The sequence below is a fragment of the Erythrolamprus reginae genome, unplaced genomic scaffold (genome assembly GCF_031021105.1).
Source record: "Erythrolamprus reginae isolate rEryReg1 unplaced genomic scaffold, rEryReg1.hap1 H_23, whole genome shotgun sequence".
NCBI lineage: Eukaryota > Metazoa > Chordata > Lepidosauria > Squamata > Dipsadidae > Erythrolamprus > Erythrolamprus reginae.
The window spans coordinates 435076-447127 of record NW_027248477.1 but is presented as its reverse complement, the minus strand read 5'-3'; the positions used below and the strand labels follow the sequence as shown (position 1 = coordinate 447127).

General features: G+C 41.8%; 1 protein-coding gene and 1 long non-coding RNA gene across 3 annotated transcripts in view; both read right to left on the bottom strand.

Moving 5' to 3' along the window:
* Positions 1 to 1622: 1622 nt before the first annotated feature.
* On the bottom strand, positions 1623 to 7851 carry LOC139155498 (uncharacterized). Its single transcript, XR_011557081.1, has 3 exons — positions 7763 to 7851; positions 5130 to 6093; positions 1623 to 2178 (listed from the first exon to the last, which is right to left on the bottom strand). It is a non-coding gene; the product is annotated as an uncharacterized lncRNA (long non-coding RNA).
* A 227-nt stretch (positions 7852 to 8078) lies between these two features.
* LOC139155496 (NACHT, LRR and PYD domains-containing protein 12-like) overlaps positions 8079 to 12052 on the bottom strand; it is a 41174-nt gene continuing 37200 nt past the window's right edge. For both annotated transcript variants that reach the window (XM_070730644.1, XM_070730646.1), the window contains exon 15: positions 8079 to 8968. In XM_070730644.1, coding sequence (XP_070586745.1) covers positions 8812 to 8968 — 157 coding nt within the window. In that variant the 3' untranslated portion in view covers positions 8079 to 8811. The remainder of the gene's footprint in view (positions 8969 to 12052) is intronic.

The following is a 12052-nucleotide window of genomic DNA, read 5'->3' as shown; positions in this document are numbered from 1 at the left end:
CACTGCTGATTTCACCCCTCCTGACATCAAGATAGTTTCCGACAGTGAAGCAAAGGGGAATGAGAGAAAGCTCTACTTTCTCCCACTCCCTTAATATTCATATTGTGGTATTAAGTGGGAGAAGTAGAGTGGGAGAAAGTAGATCTTTGACCTGGGTCTTTCCCAAGGACAGAATCAAATTCACATTGAATCAGTCCCCATCCCAACTATCAAAACACTGAAACCAAAGTGATCTGCAAATTGTCTGTGTAATAATATCTGAAACAATACAGGTACCCACATCCTTAGCCCGCTACCTGAGTTTAACTTCTGGTTGATGCTTGCTGTACAAGGGAACAGCTTTTCTCGAATCAAGTTACACTCCAGGGTGAGTGATATGAAATTGCTGCTTGCTAACCCTTCATTGCTTAAAGTACAAGGAAATACTGCCATTTCCTACATTCCTGTCTGAAAGTTTGTGCTCATTCACCAAAATATCGTACAAGTATCAGCTGATCCATGTTGAATAATATGGTGTTTAGACTTACCCACTTTGCGATGAAAAGTTATAGAGACAATCTGATCCTGAATTGCTAAGCAGAGTATGTTCACTCACTTTTATACCTGCTGTAAAGATCACTTTCACTTATAAAGACATACCTGTTACTCCAACTCTCCTCCTACTTGCATTACCTGACTGATTATTTCTCTACTATTGATGGTTGATCCTCAAAGGAAAAGATATCCACCCCTTCAGTTCTTGGTTTACAGCAATAATCGATCCTGCCCATCATGGCTGTAAGTTGTGATGTTTGTATAAAAGAGGTCATTATGTGACTGCATCCAATTTTTACAACTGCTTTGTTGGCAGCCATTAAGCAAATGTCAGGGTCATTATTTCCATGGAGTGGGTTTTTTTTACTTAAAAACAGAAAGTCACAATTTTTCCGCAAAAATGTAAATCACATGTCATGTGATTTACCACATTTTTCGGACTATAAGAGGCACTGGTGTATAAGATGCACCAAGATTTCAAAGAGGTAAATAAGGAGAAAAAAGTTTTTGTCCTCCCTGGACCCCAAAATCACTTGGCAAACCTCCCAACCCTCTGTGCGCCCATATTTCACAAAACAGGCATTTTTGCCTTCCCCAGCCCCCAGAAGCACTCTGCAGGGCTTCCAAATCTCCATGACTCCAGTTTTTGCAAAAATTGACCCATTTCTACCTGTTTTTGAAAAAAACAGGGCATCCAGAGAGCCTGGGAAGTCTGCACAGTGCTCCTGGGGGCTGGGGAAAAGCAAACACACTCCAATTTTTGTAAAAATGGACAAATGTTTCACAAAAATGGGATGCCGAGGCTGGGCTTTGGAAGGCCAAAAATGGGTGTGTTTGGTATATAAGATGCACCAATATTTCCACCTTCTTTTTTGGGGTGGAAGGTAAATTTTATAGTCTGAAAGATATGGTATATGTGACATTGAAAATGGCCATAAATTTAGGCCAGTTCTTGAGTGCCCAAAATAGAGTCATGTGACCATGACGGGACATCTGTTGGAATTTCAGGGTTGGGTTTGTAAATATCTTTTTTTGGGGGGGGGGAATCTGTCATAACTGTAATAAAGGCGATACACAATTTCTAAGTATTTCTTCTTTTATTCACAGCAGGAGGTTAACAAGCGGCTGTAACACTTTCGCTTAGGCGTGCTCTCTACAGAAGACGCGTAATACCAGAAGCCGTCCTATTTATAACATTTAGCCCAGCAACAAGCGGCGGCTGACAGCGAACTGATCTTGGCGCCAAACGCAACAACCAATAGGAAACAGGTAAACATTTAACATTACTTGGGAGGTTTTTCTGCTTATCAACAGGTACCAGAATTTTACCTAGAGATAGGTTCTTAATATAACTTGGAACATAACACCCCTCCCCCTTCTAGTTAGTTTTATTTACACCCTTTTATTCTGACAAGTAAGTAATGTAGTCATCCAACCGGGCAGGTCTTCTGGGTGTCCTTTCGGATCGGCGAGGATCATGGGATACTTGGGTGTCTACGGAAGAGGAGGGTTCTTCCTGACCTGATGAGTACGATCCTCCACGGCTGGCCAGCTGCGGTGAAGGGGCAGTGCTGGAGAGGTCAGGGTATCCAGGTAAGTCCCAATCTATCTGTTCTTGATTCCTTACCGGTCTGTTATAACCCCCTGCGGGTGGTGAAGGAGTAGAGACCCCATTATTATTGTTTCCCTCATTGTGTCTTATAATGGCCGTTTCCTGTCTTCCCCTTATATGATCTATATGTCGTTTCCATAGTCGTCCGTCAGTTAATTTGACAATATAAGTCTTTGGGCCAGTTTGCTCGGTTACCGTGCCACGTTCCCATTGTTGGCCCCTGTCAAAATTTTTAACAAATACTGGTTGACCAATGCTCATTTCCCTTTCTGGCATAAACATAGTTACATTTTTTCTTTGTACAAAAGAGGGGTGTAATCTGTCCAGGGGAGACCTCAACTTTCTCCCCATGAGCAGTTCGGCTGGACTTTTGTTAGTGGTTAAACTGGGTGTAATATGTTGAGTAAGGAGGAAGGTGTCCAGCCTCTCTTGCATCTCCCCTGGTGATGACCTTTTAATGGCCTCTTTGGCCACACAGACATAACGCTCCGCCATCCCATTAGCCCATGCTGCGTGGGGCGATGTCAGAGCATGTCGGACCCCCAGATGTGCCAAAAACATTTCAAATTGCCGTGAAGTGAATTGTGGGCCATTGTCGGACACAATAACATCTGTATGGAAAATAACCTCCTTAAAACAGTTATCACAGCAGAGGAGGTAGTAGACCCCAGCAAAAGAATTTCTAACCACTTGGAATATGCATCCACTATGATTAAAAACATTTGATTGCCTAATGGTCCTGCAAGGTCTATGTGTACTCTTGACCATGGACTTTGTGGCAAGTCCCACTGTGCAGGGGTGGTTTTCGGTGGATTTGGCCTCGTTGCTTGACATTGTGCGCATGTGGCAACCCAATCCTCAATAGTCTTATCCAATCCAGGCCACCATACATAGCCTCTGGCCAGGGCTTTCATCCTGACCACCCCCGGGTGCCCCAGGTGTAACATTTTGATTACTTGTCATCTTAAGGTGGGGGGAATAATCACTCTATCTCCCCATAATATGCAGTCATGCATGACTGACAGCTCCAAACGTTTAGCTTTGTAGTCCCCCACCCCAGGGTCTTCTACATTGGGTGGCCACCCTTTTAAAATGTATTGTAATACTTTGTGTAAGGTCGGATCCTTTTCCGTTTCAATAGCCACTTCTTTGGCCGTAACTAAGGGGTCATTATTTAATTCCAATAAGAGAACATCAGCTGCAGGGGCTGGGTCTTCTACCCTCTGACCTAAGGGACAGCGGCTCAGTCCATCTGCATGGTTTATGAGCGAGCCCCCTTTATGGCTGAGCACATAATCATACCCAGCTAAGAATATTGCCCACCTGGACATACGGGGGGACATAAATGGAGGAGTAGGACGACCAGTGGCGAGCAGACCTAATAGAGGTTTGTGGTCAGTGACCAATTGGAAGGGTCGACCTAATAAGTAATGGTGAAATTTCTTCACTCCCGCCACCAGTGCTAAGGCTTCTCTGTCGATTTGGGCATAGTTCCGCTCGGCCATGGATAGTGTCCTGGAGAAATAAGCCACAGGGGCTTCCTGTCCGTTAGGGAAAACATGGGCGAGCACTCCGCCCACGCCATAGGGCGAAGCATCGCATGTGAGCCTAAGGGGTAGGGTCGAGCTGTATTGGATAACAACACTATCTGATGTCAAAAGATTTTTGACAGCTTTGAAAGCCAGCGTTTCTCTTTCACCCCATTCCCACACTGCCCCTTTGTGGAGTAGCCTATGTAGCGGTTCAGCCGCGGATGCCTTTTGTCTTAAAAAGACGGAATAAAAATTTAAGAGCCCTAAAAAAGCTTGCAGCTCAGCTTTGCATGTGGGGGCAGGGGCCTCCTTGATAGCCCTAATTTTATCATCGGTGGGGTGAATGCCCTGTGCATCTATACGAAATCCCAAAAATTCAATGGAAGGGGTCTCCCACACACATTTTTCTGGCTTCAGTCGTAACCCCTTATCCCACAGGCGAGACAGTACTTGTCTAATTCTACGATGTAAGTGCCCTGGGTTGTCACCACAAATCAGGATGTCGTCAAAATAGGGGACTACCCCTTTAAGGCCAGATAACAGTCTCTCCATCAATCGTTGAAAAATACCAGGGGCCACACTGACTCCGAATTGGAGCCTTGTACACTTAAAGGCACCTCGGTGCGTAACAATAGTCTGAGCCAAGGCTGTGGCATCATCGACGGTTAATTGTTGGTAAGCTTGGGCAAGGTCCAGCCTTGCGAACAATTTGCCAGCCCCTAGTGTATGCAGCAACTGCTGTACCACCGGAATGGGGTAAGAGTTGTGCTGCAATGCTTTGTTCAGAGTTGATTTATAATCAGCACATACTCTAAGTGTGCCGTCGGGCTTTAAGGGGGTCACGATAGGGGTCTCCCACGGGGCATGTTCAACCGGGACTAGGATCCCTTGGAGTTGAAGCTTTTGAAGTTGGGCATCCAGCTTCTCTAATAAGGAGAGAGGTACCCTTCGTGGCTTTAAGCGAAGGGGAGGAACAGCAGGGTCCAAGGAAAAGGAGATAGGAGGACCCTTGTATGTACCCAAACCCTCTTGAAATACCTCAGGAAACTCATGGATGAAATTAGGCATGCCCCAGGTGGCCAATTTATGGAGGCCAGTGACAGCCAACCCCAAGGGAGCCATCCAATCTAAACCCAACAAAGAGTGATTTGCCCCTTCAATGACTAAAATTGGCAATACATGAGGGACATTTTTAAAAGTGACCGGTACGTTGGTTCTCCCCAAGATTTGAATTGGGTGTCCCTGAAAGTCATTAATGACAATGTCCAGAGGTTGTAAAGAGTCCCGAGACAATGCTGGCACATAGAGCCGCAACTTATGCCACGGCATTAAGGTGAACTTTGAGCCAGTGTCAAGTTCCATGTGGCACGGCTGGTGATTGAGGAGGAGTGGGACAACAATTTTATTGGGGGGGGGGAAATAAGTGCCACAGTCAGTGTAATATTTGTTACCTCGGGAGCTCCAGGGACGTCTGTTTCCTCTGCCTTGCTGTCTGAATGGGCGAAAGTAGCGCTGGGCAGGAAAGGCTGGAAGCCCATCTTGGTTGGGCGAGATGTCATCAGAGAGAACGGCCCGGCAGACGGCGGCGATGTGGCCCCGCTTGTCGCATCGGCGGCAGAAGGCGTCCTTGAAGGGGCATCGGGATCTTGGGTGCTGGCCGCGGCATCCGACACAGGGCTGGAAGGGTTGACGGGGTTGTCTCACAGGTGGTCCCCGAATTTGACAGCAGTATTCTTCATAGGAGTCGAGGTCTTGAGGATGGTAGTCGTGGGGACGCGATCCAGAATTGCGAGGAGCGTCAGAAATTTTGCACAGTTGGCAGCTTGTCGTTGGATTTTAGATCAGCTGCAGCGGCTTCGGCTACCTCAGCTGTTTGTGCCGCTTTGATAACATCTTGTAGGGGAAATTCCTCCGTAGCCAGGAGCTTGTTCCGAATAGTGACATTTCGCATGCCAAAAATAATGGCATCCGTTAAGCGTGCCTCAGGGTTCTCGAACTGGCATTTAGCTAAAATTGTTCTAAGGCGAGTAGCAAATTGGTTTATAGACTCGCCTTCAGCTTGGGCTGTGCGCGAGAATATATGCCGGTACACCCGAGCAGGTTTTGTGGGTTTAAAATGGGATGCCAATTTGTCCCGCAAGGTGTCCCATGGCACAGCGTTGGCGGGCTCCGGATCAGTCAGTGTGCCCGCTAAATCAAAAATTTGGGTTCCGCAGTAATTGAGGAACAAGGCTCGTTTCCTTCCGTCTTCTGCATCCTTCATTCCTGCTGCCTCAAGGAATATCTCAAATTTTGCCATATAGGCAATCCATGTTGACCTCTCGGGGTCAAATAGCTCAGGAGGCTGAATTATAGATGGGGTCGACATTATGATTTTTTGTTAAAAAAAAAATCACCCTTAGACCCTCGTCGCCACTGTAATAAAGGCGATACACAATTTCTAAGTATTTCTTCTTTTATTCACAGCAGGAGGTTAACAAGCGGCTGTAACACTTTCGCTTAGGCGCGCTCTCTACAGAAGACGCGTAATACCAGAAGCCGTCCTATTTATAACATTTAGCCCAGCAACAAGCGGCGGCTGACAGCGAACTGATCTTGGCGCCAAACGCAACAACCAATAGGAAACAGGTAAACATTTAACATTACTTGGGAGGTTTTTCTGCTTATCAACAGGTACCAGAATTTTACCTAGAGATAGGTTCTTAATATAACTTGGAACATAACAATAACTTCTAACGGCTGCTAGGTGACCAATCCTAAATTGAGAACTACGTATATATATCTTTATTGTCATTCCCAAGGCTATTCCTTAGCCTTAGGACTGACAATTGTCATCATTTTCATTTTCTTTATATTTAACCTAAATTCCATTATTTTTCACTGTGCTCTTTAACTTTTACTACTGGCGTTTACAGACACTTAGCATTTTTGGCAATGAGAGGAATGTCCAATATGGATTCTTTTGCATAGATCTTGGTTGAGATTATGATTATTAAAATAAACCTCTGTAGACTTTCTTATAGTCCCATTTAATCTAATCATTACAAAGTGAGCAAGCAGAATTCTACAGATATAATAGAGGTTCCATCTGATTTCTATTTCTCATTTACAATAAATTCTCCATTTAACTTGTAACATTTTCTTTCAACATCTTTCAGTGCAAATTGGGTGCTCTGGGATGGAGCTCTATTTTTGCTACCCCACTGAGTTCCCCCCATCTGGGCAGTAACCCACCCCTGTCTACTGACCACTGGCACTGCTCGTTCGCTTGCGCTGGCTTCCCGCTACACGATAGTAATACCACTTCCCCGCCTCAAACATTTTCCACGAGAGCTACATGCCTTATAACCTTACTTTCTGGATAACCTTCATAGTTCTTTGATTGCTGGACAAAAACTGATTCCTCTAAAACAAAATAAGATGCTTTATAAGGAAGAAATGAAATTTTGAAGGAAATTTATTATTTTTCAAAACACAAAAGACATCATAGAGAAAGGATTTAAGGAGATTATGGAAAAACTGGAAAATATTATACAAAGGATGATGAGTAAAGACCAAGATGCCCAGGAAAGGGAGGAGTCAACAGAAGAAATGAAGGAAGAAGACAAAGAGGAGATAACACTGAAAATAACAGTGATTGATGAATTAAATCAGAAGGAAAATATGTTAAGACAGTTGGAAGATACATTTGATAGGGAGATAAGGGCCTGGGCAGAAATATTGGAAACTAGGCAGTAGAAGAGGGCAGAGGTGGGAGGAATACCTAGATCGAATAGCCAAGAAACAGAGGCAGTCAAAGATTCAAGAGAGGAATTTGGAAGGCAAGTCAAAAAAAGGATACCGATTAAAGTATTGAAGCAAACAAAAGATGATGGATACATAATTTTTCTTTTTTGTGGTTGTTATGATTTGTCTTTCCTTTTCTCTCTCTTGCTTTTTTTTTTAAGATAGGAGACTAAAAATTAGGTAGAATAGAAAGAAAATGTTTTTAGTAAAAGGTGACATGATTAAAAGTTAGAATAAGTGACAGAAATCAGAGATGGGAGAATATAGTAGTAGTGTATGTACTTTTATACAGTGGTACCTCGACATACGAGTTTAATTCGTTCCAGACCCGAGCTCGTAAGTCGATCAACTTGCATCTCGAACGAATGCCTTTAGACTTTGTTTTTCACGCCAAGAGAACCAGAAGCAAGGATTCTTGCGCCACCTAGTGGAAGCTCAGTTCGTATCCTGAATTTGAGCTCGGGTGTCGAACAGAAATTTCGCTCGCGTCGTGGCTTGTAACTTGGAATACTCACATGTGGAGCAGCTCGTATCTAGAGGTAATACTGTATAATAAAATAAAAATAATATTAAGAGAAAATTGAATAATTGAATAATGACAGATTACAACTTAATATAATTGTGTATCTTTATTAGAAATATATAAGTTTATTAAATGTAATAACTATGATTAATTTTACTAATTTTATTTATATTAGAATGTATAATACCCAAGTGCCACACTGTTCATTCATTGATTTTATATGTTCGTACATTTTTTTAAAAAAAATCTTACAAAAAGAGAGGAACGTTCTCAGTTAAAATTAGATAGTCTTCAACTTACAACCACAACTGAGCCCAAATTTTGCATTACTAAAACAGTTAAATTAACAGAGTTTTGCCTCATTTTATTATCTTTCTTGTCACAGTTGTTAAGGGGATCAATGAAGTTCTTAAGTTAGTAACATGATTATAAAGTGAATCTGGCTTCCCCATTGACTTTCCTTGTCAGAAGGTTGCAAAAGGTGATCAATGATCCCAGGACAATGCAAATTCATAAATGCATGCTAATTGCGAAGCGTTCAAATTTTTATCATGTGATCTCTTATAGTGTGAAAACTGGTAGAGGACTAACTGCATGGTGCCCGAAAGAAAGTTTTTCAGGTTTTTACTTGAATATATTAAGTTCCAACTCTTCTTTACCATATTCTGAATACAAATAACATACATCAATCAAACAAGAACCACATATATAGCTGAGGCTTAGCCATTGTCAGGTCCAAGAAATCAGAATGACACCATAAGCTGATAAGAAAATTTCACTGGACCGGCTGCATTATCTTGGGAACAGTTTAGGTTTCAGGAATTCTAAAAGTGGTTAAGTCTATGTCTGTTCCTGTTCTGCAAGGATTCAAAGCTTGCCAGTCTCTTCACTCCTCCTTCCACACTAGCTGGAGATTCTACCGCAGCTGTAGGGTCCATTTCATTCCATTTTCCATTCTGTATAATGTATTTTTCATTCAACCTATAATGAAAAATAATTGTATGTGAATATCTGAACAAAAGTCCCTAATAATGTCCCAATCAGGGCTGTGGTGAGATCCATCTAATAATCTCTTTTGTATTAATGGAAATAATGATCACTTATCAATTTGAACTATATTGGAGCAAAATTGACAAGAATTTGTTGGGTTTTCCTTTTACCAGAAATAAAAGGTCAAAGCCACAGCAGAGTGATCCAATGCAGTGGCAAAGCGTCTTAGATGCTTCCTATAATTCTTTCACCTTGCTATAGTGTACGTGTGAGTACTCATTGTGCTGTCTCTGAAATATGGATCTTAAAGATTTCTATAAGAACAGAATACCAGCCTCTAAAAATAATCTTGCTAGCAGTCAGTGTGATGGAAAGTTACTGAATGAGAGTCATTTCCCTTTTGCTGCCTCTTTTTTTGCCATTCTTATTTGTCATTTGGGTTATTTAAGATATAGGTTTACTGTCATTCCAAAAGACTACAAGAAAAATATTCAAAAAACGCTGAGTAAGAGGTCAGAAGAACTCAGAGACAGAATATCACAATTTTTTTTGCTGGATCTAAGATTTTAATTATTATCACGGTAATTTTGGTATTATCACTTCTATTGCTACATCTAACAAAGTTTTAATCATCTCAATGCTACTTTTTAAAATAAGAACAAGAAAAAAGCCCGTAACAGGCTTTTGTTAAACAAGAAAATAAAAACCACAAAGTAAGTAAATAGATTCTCATTAAGAACTGTAGGTTCAAAAGAGCAGGAATCAAATATTAAAACTTTATTTAAAACCCCCATAGCAAAAAAGGAAAACCTAAACAATCAGAGGAATAATATTCAAAACAAATATAAATGTATAAACTGATGTTTACCATAGCTTATTTAATTTATACTCTGAACGTTTTAGTTTTCACATTGCAGCTTCTCCCCGATCTCACTAATGGAGCCACAATATAAATATAACCCACTTAAAGGCTTGTTTATCCTGAGAACACTTGCAATTTACCTTCCATAGGATTCTTTAAAGCACCTTCTAGAAATTCCTAAATTCCTAAATATATACATTACCAACAACATAAATAATGATGAAATGACTTAATCTTGTAAAATTCAAAATGGGACAAAACAAGGTTGTCCATTTTATCACTTTTGTTTATTTTGGCTTTAGAGGTTCTACTAAAGATATAAAACAAGGTGAGAGAATAACTGGGGTGAAACTAATTATATTACTTAATAAATTAAGGGAATTTATAAACAATTTGGTTTTAACAGCTGAAACTCCCTTGGAGGGAATAAATGTATTAATGGAAAAACTGAAACATTTTGTGAATTTGTTGGATGGAAAATTAATACATAAATTGAAATAACAAAAAAAATATGAGAATGGAGAATCAAAATGGACATGGGAAAGACTGGTTTTCAAATTGAGTATGAGTACTACCATGACTAACATGAATTGTATGCTAATGGTATTTCAGAACAATTATGTTAAAGTATAAAATGAAGTTAAGATTTAAACAATGGCAAAAAGTTTTATCTGGATTTGTATGGTAGAGGTACCATACACTATGTCAGGCTAAAGCCATTGTTAACTTGGAGACTTTGGCCTGCCACACTTTATGCTTTAGAATGTATTCTTGCTGTGGGAACTTGGGAGGGGATGTTACATGAGGGATATAGAGATGTAGAGATTTTCAAGGTCATCCTTGTTCAGTATTTGCCCGGAAGCTGATGGGAGTAGTGGATACGTTGGCAAAAGACAACAGGTCAACATAATGAACAGGTCAATATGATTAAAAGAAAATCAGAAAAGGGGGAAGAGGATCTTCTCTTCCTTCGTGCCCCCTACACCTCAGAACCTCTTCCATGCACTCCCTGCCTCTCTTCTCCCCCCATCTCCCATTCTGCAGACTAAGTAGTTGCTTTTCTCCTTGGCTGGACAGCCCTGCGCTGATTACTTGGAGTGTGCCGAGCTTGAGAGGGAGGCTAGTTTGTAGGCTAGGTGGAGGCGAGCTTAACAAGGAAGAGAAGGAGAGAGAAGTGGAGGGAGGGAGGAAGAGAGAGGGGGGAAGAGAAAATCAGAAAGAGAGGGGGGAGAGGGTCTTCACTTCCTTTGTGCTACCCCCCCACCTGGGAACCTCTTCCCCAGCTGTGTTTTTCATTCAAGAGAAAGTTGATTTGGAGAAGCCCCTTTGATCGGCACAATGTACCGATGGGGATTTCCGTGTTAGGCTTTGTTTACATGTCTGATGTGAATGCAGAAAAGGGTCTTAGCTGCCAAGACTGCCACCCCTCTTTCTTGGGACCAGGGAGGTTATGGTCCTGGATCCCAGAGACCGCGTTGAGCTCGAGAGGGAGGGATGCTGGCTGTCCATCTGGCCAGCTTGTAGGCTGGGTAGGCAGCGAGTTAGGAAAAAGTTGTAATCTTTTTATATGAGGATCAGAACAAGTTTTTTGCACTCCAGGGAAGCTTCCCTGTCCCCTCCGGAGTGGAAAAAAACAGCACAACAGCAAACCGGAAGTACATTTTCCAAACTTCCGGTTTGTCCATTAGGGGATTTTTTTTTGCCTCTGGGGCTTCACTTCCCTGAAGAGACCGGAAGGCGAAACAGCCTTTCTGAAGGCCAAAAATTATCTGGCCAGTGCGCATGCGTGCTGGAGCTGATACAGGGCAAAGTCTCATGTGCCCTCCGATATGGCTCCGTGTGCTAGCTGTTGCCAGATGTGACCAACTGAACCCAAACTTTGGGGCACCAGGGTCTGGTTCCATGGAGAGAGGTTTTAATTAGAGAGAGGTTTTCATTGCATTAGTATTCTACTAGGTTGGCAAAAATCAGAAGTCAACACTTTTTCTCTCTTTCTTTCTCTCTGTTTTCTTCATCTTGTATTTCTCCCTTCCCTTCAAAAAATCTTTTAAAAATTATATTTTATGCTATAGTAAATTTTAATAAAACTATCACTTAAAAATCTCTATGTGAGGAGTGTCATGTTGAGAATCTGGGAAAAACTGTTTTCCATACAAACAAGCTCAACTTTGTTTTCTTTAAATCTCACTTTCATTTCACACCACTTGCTTCGG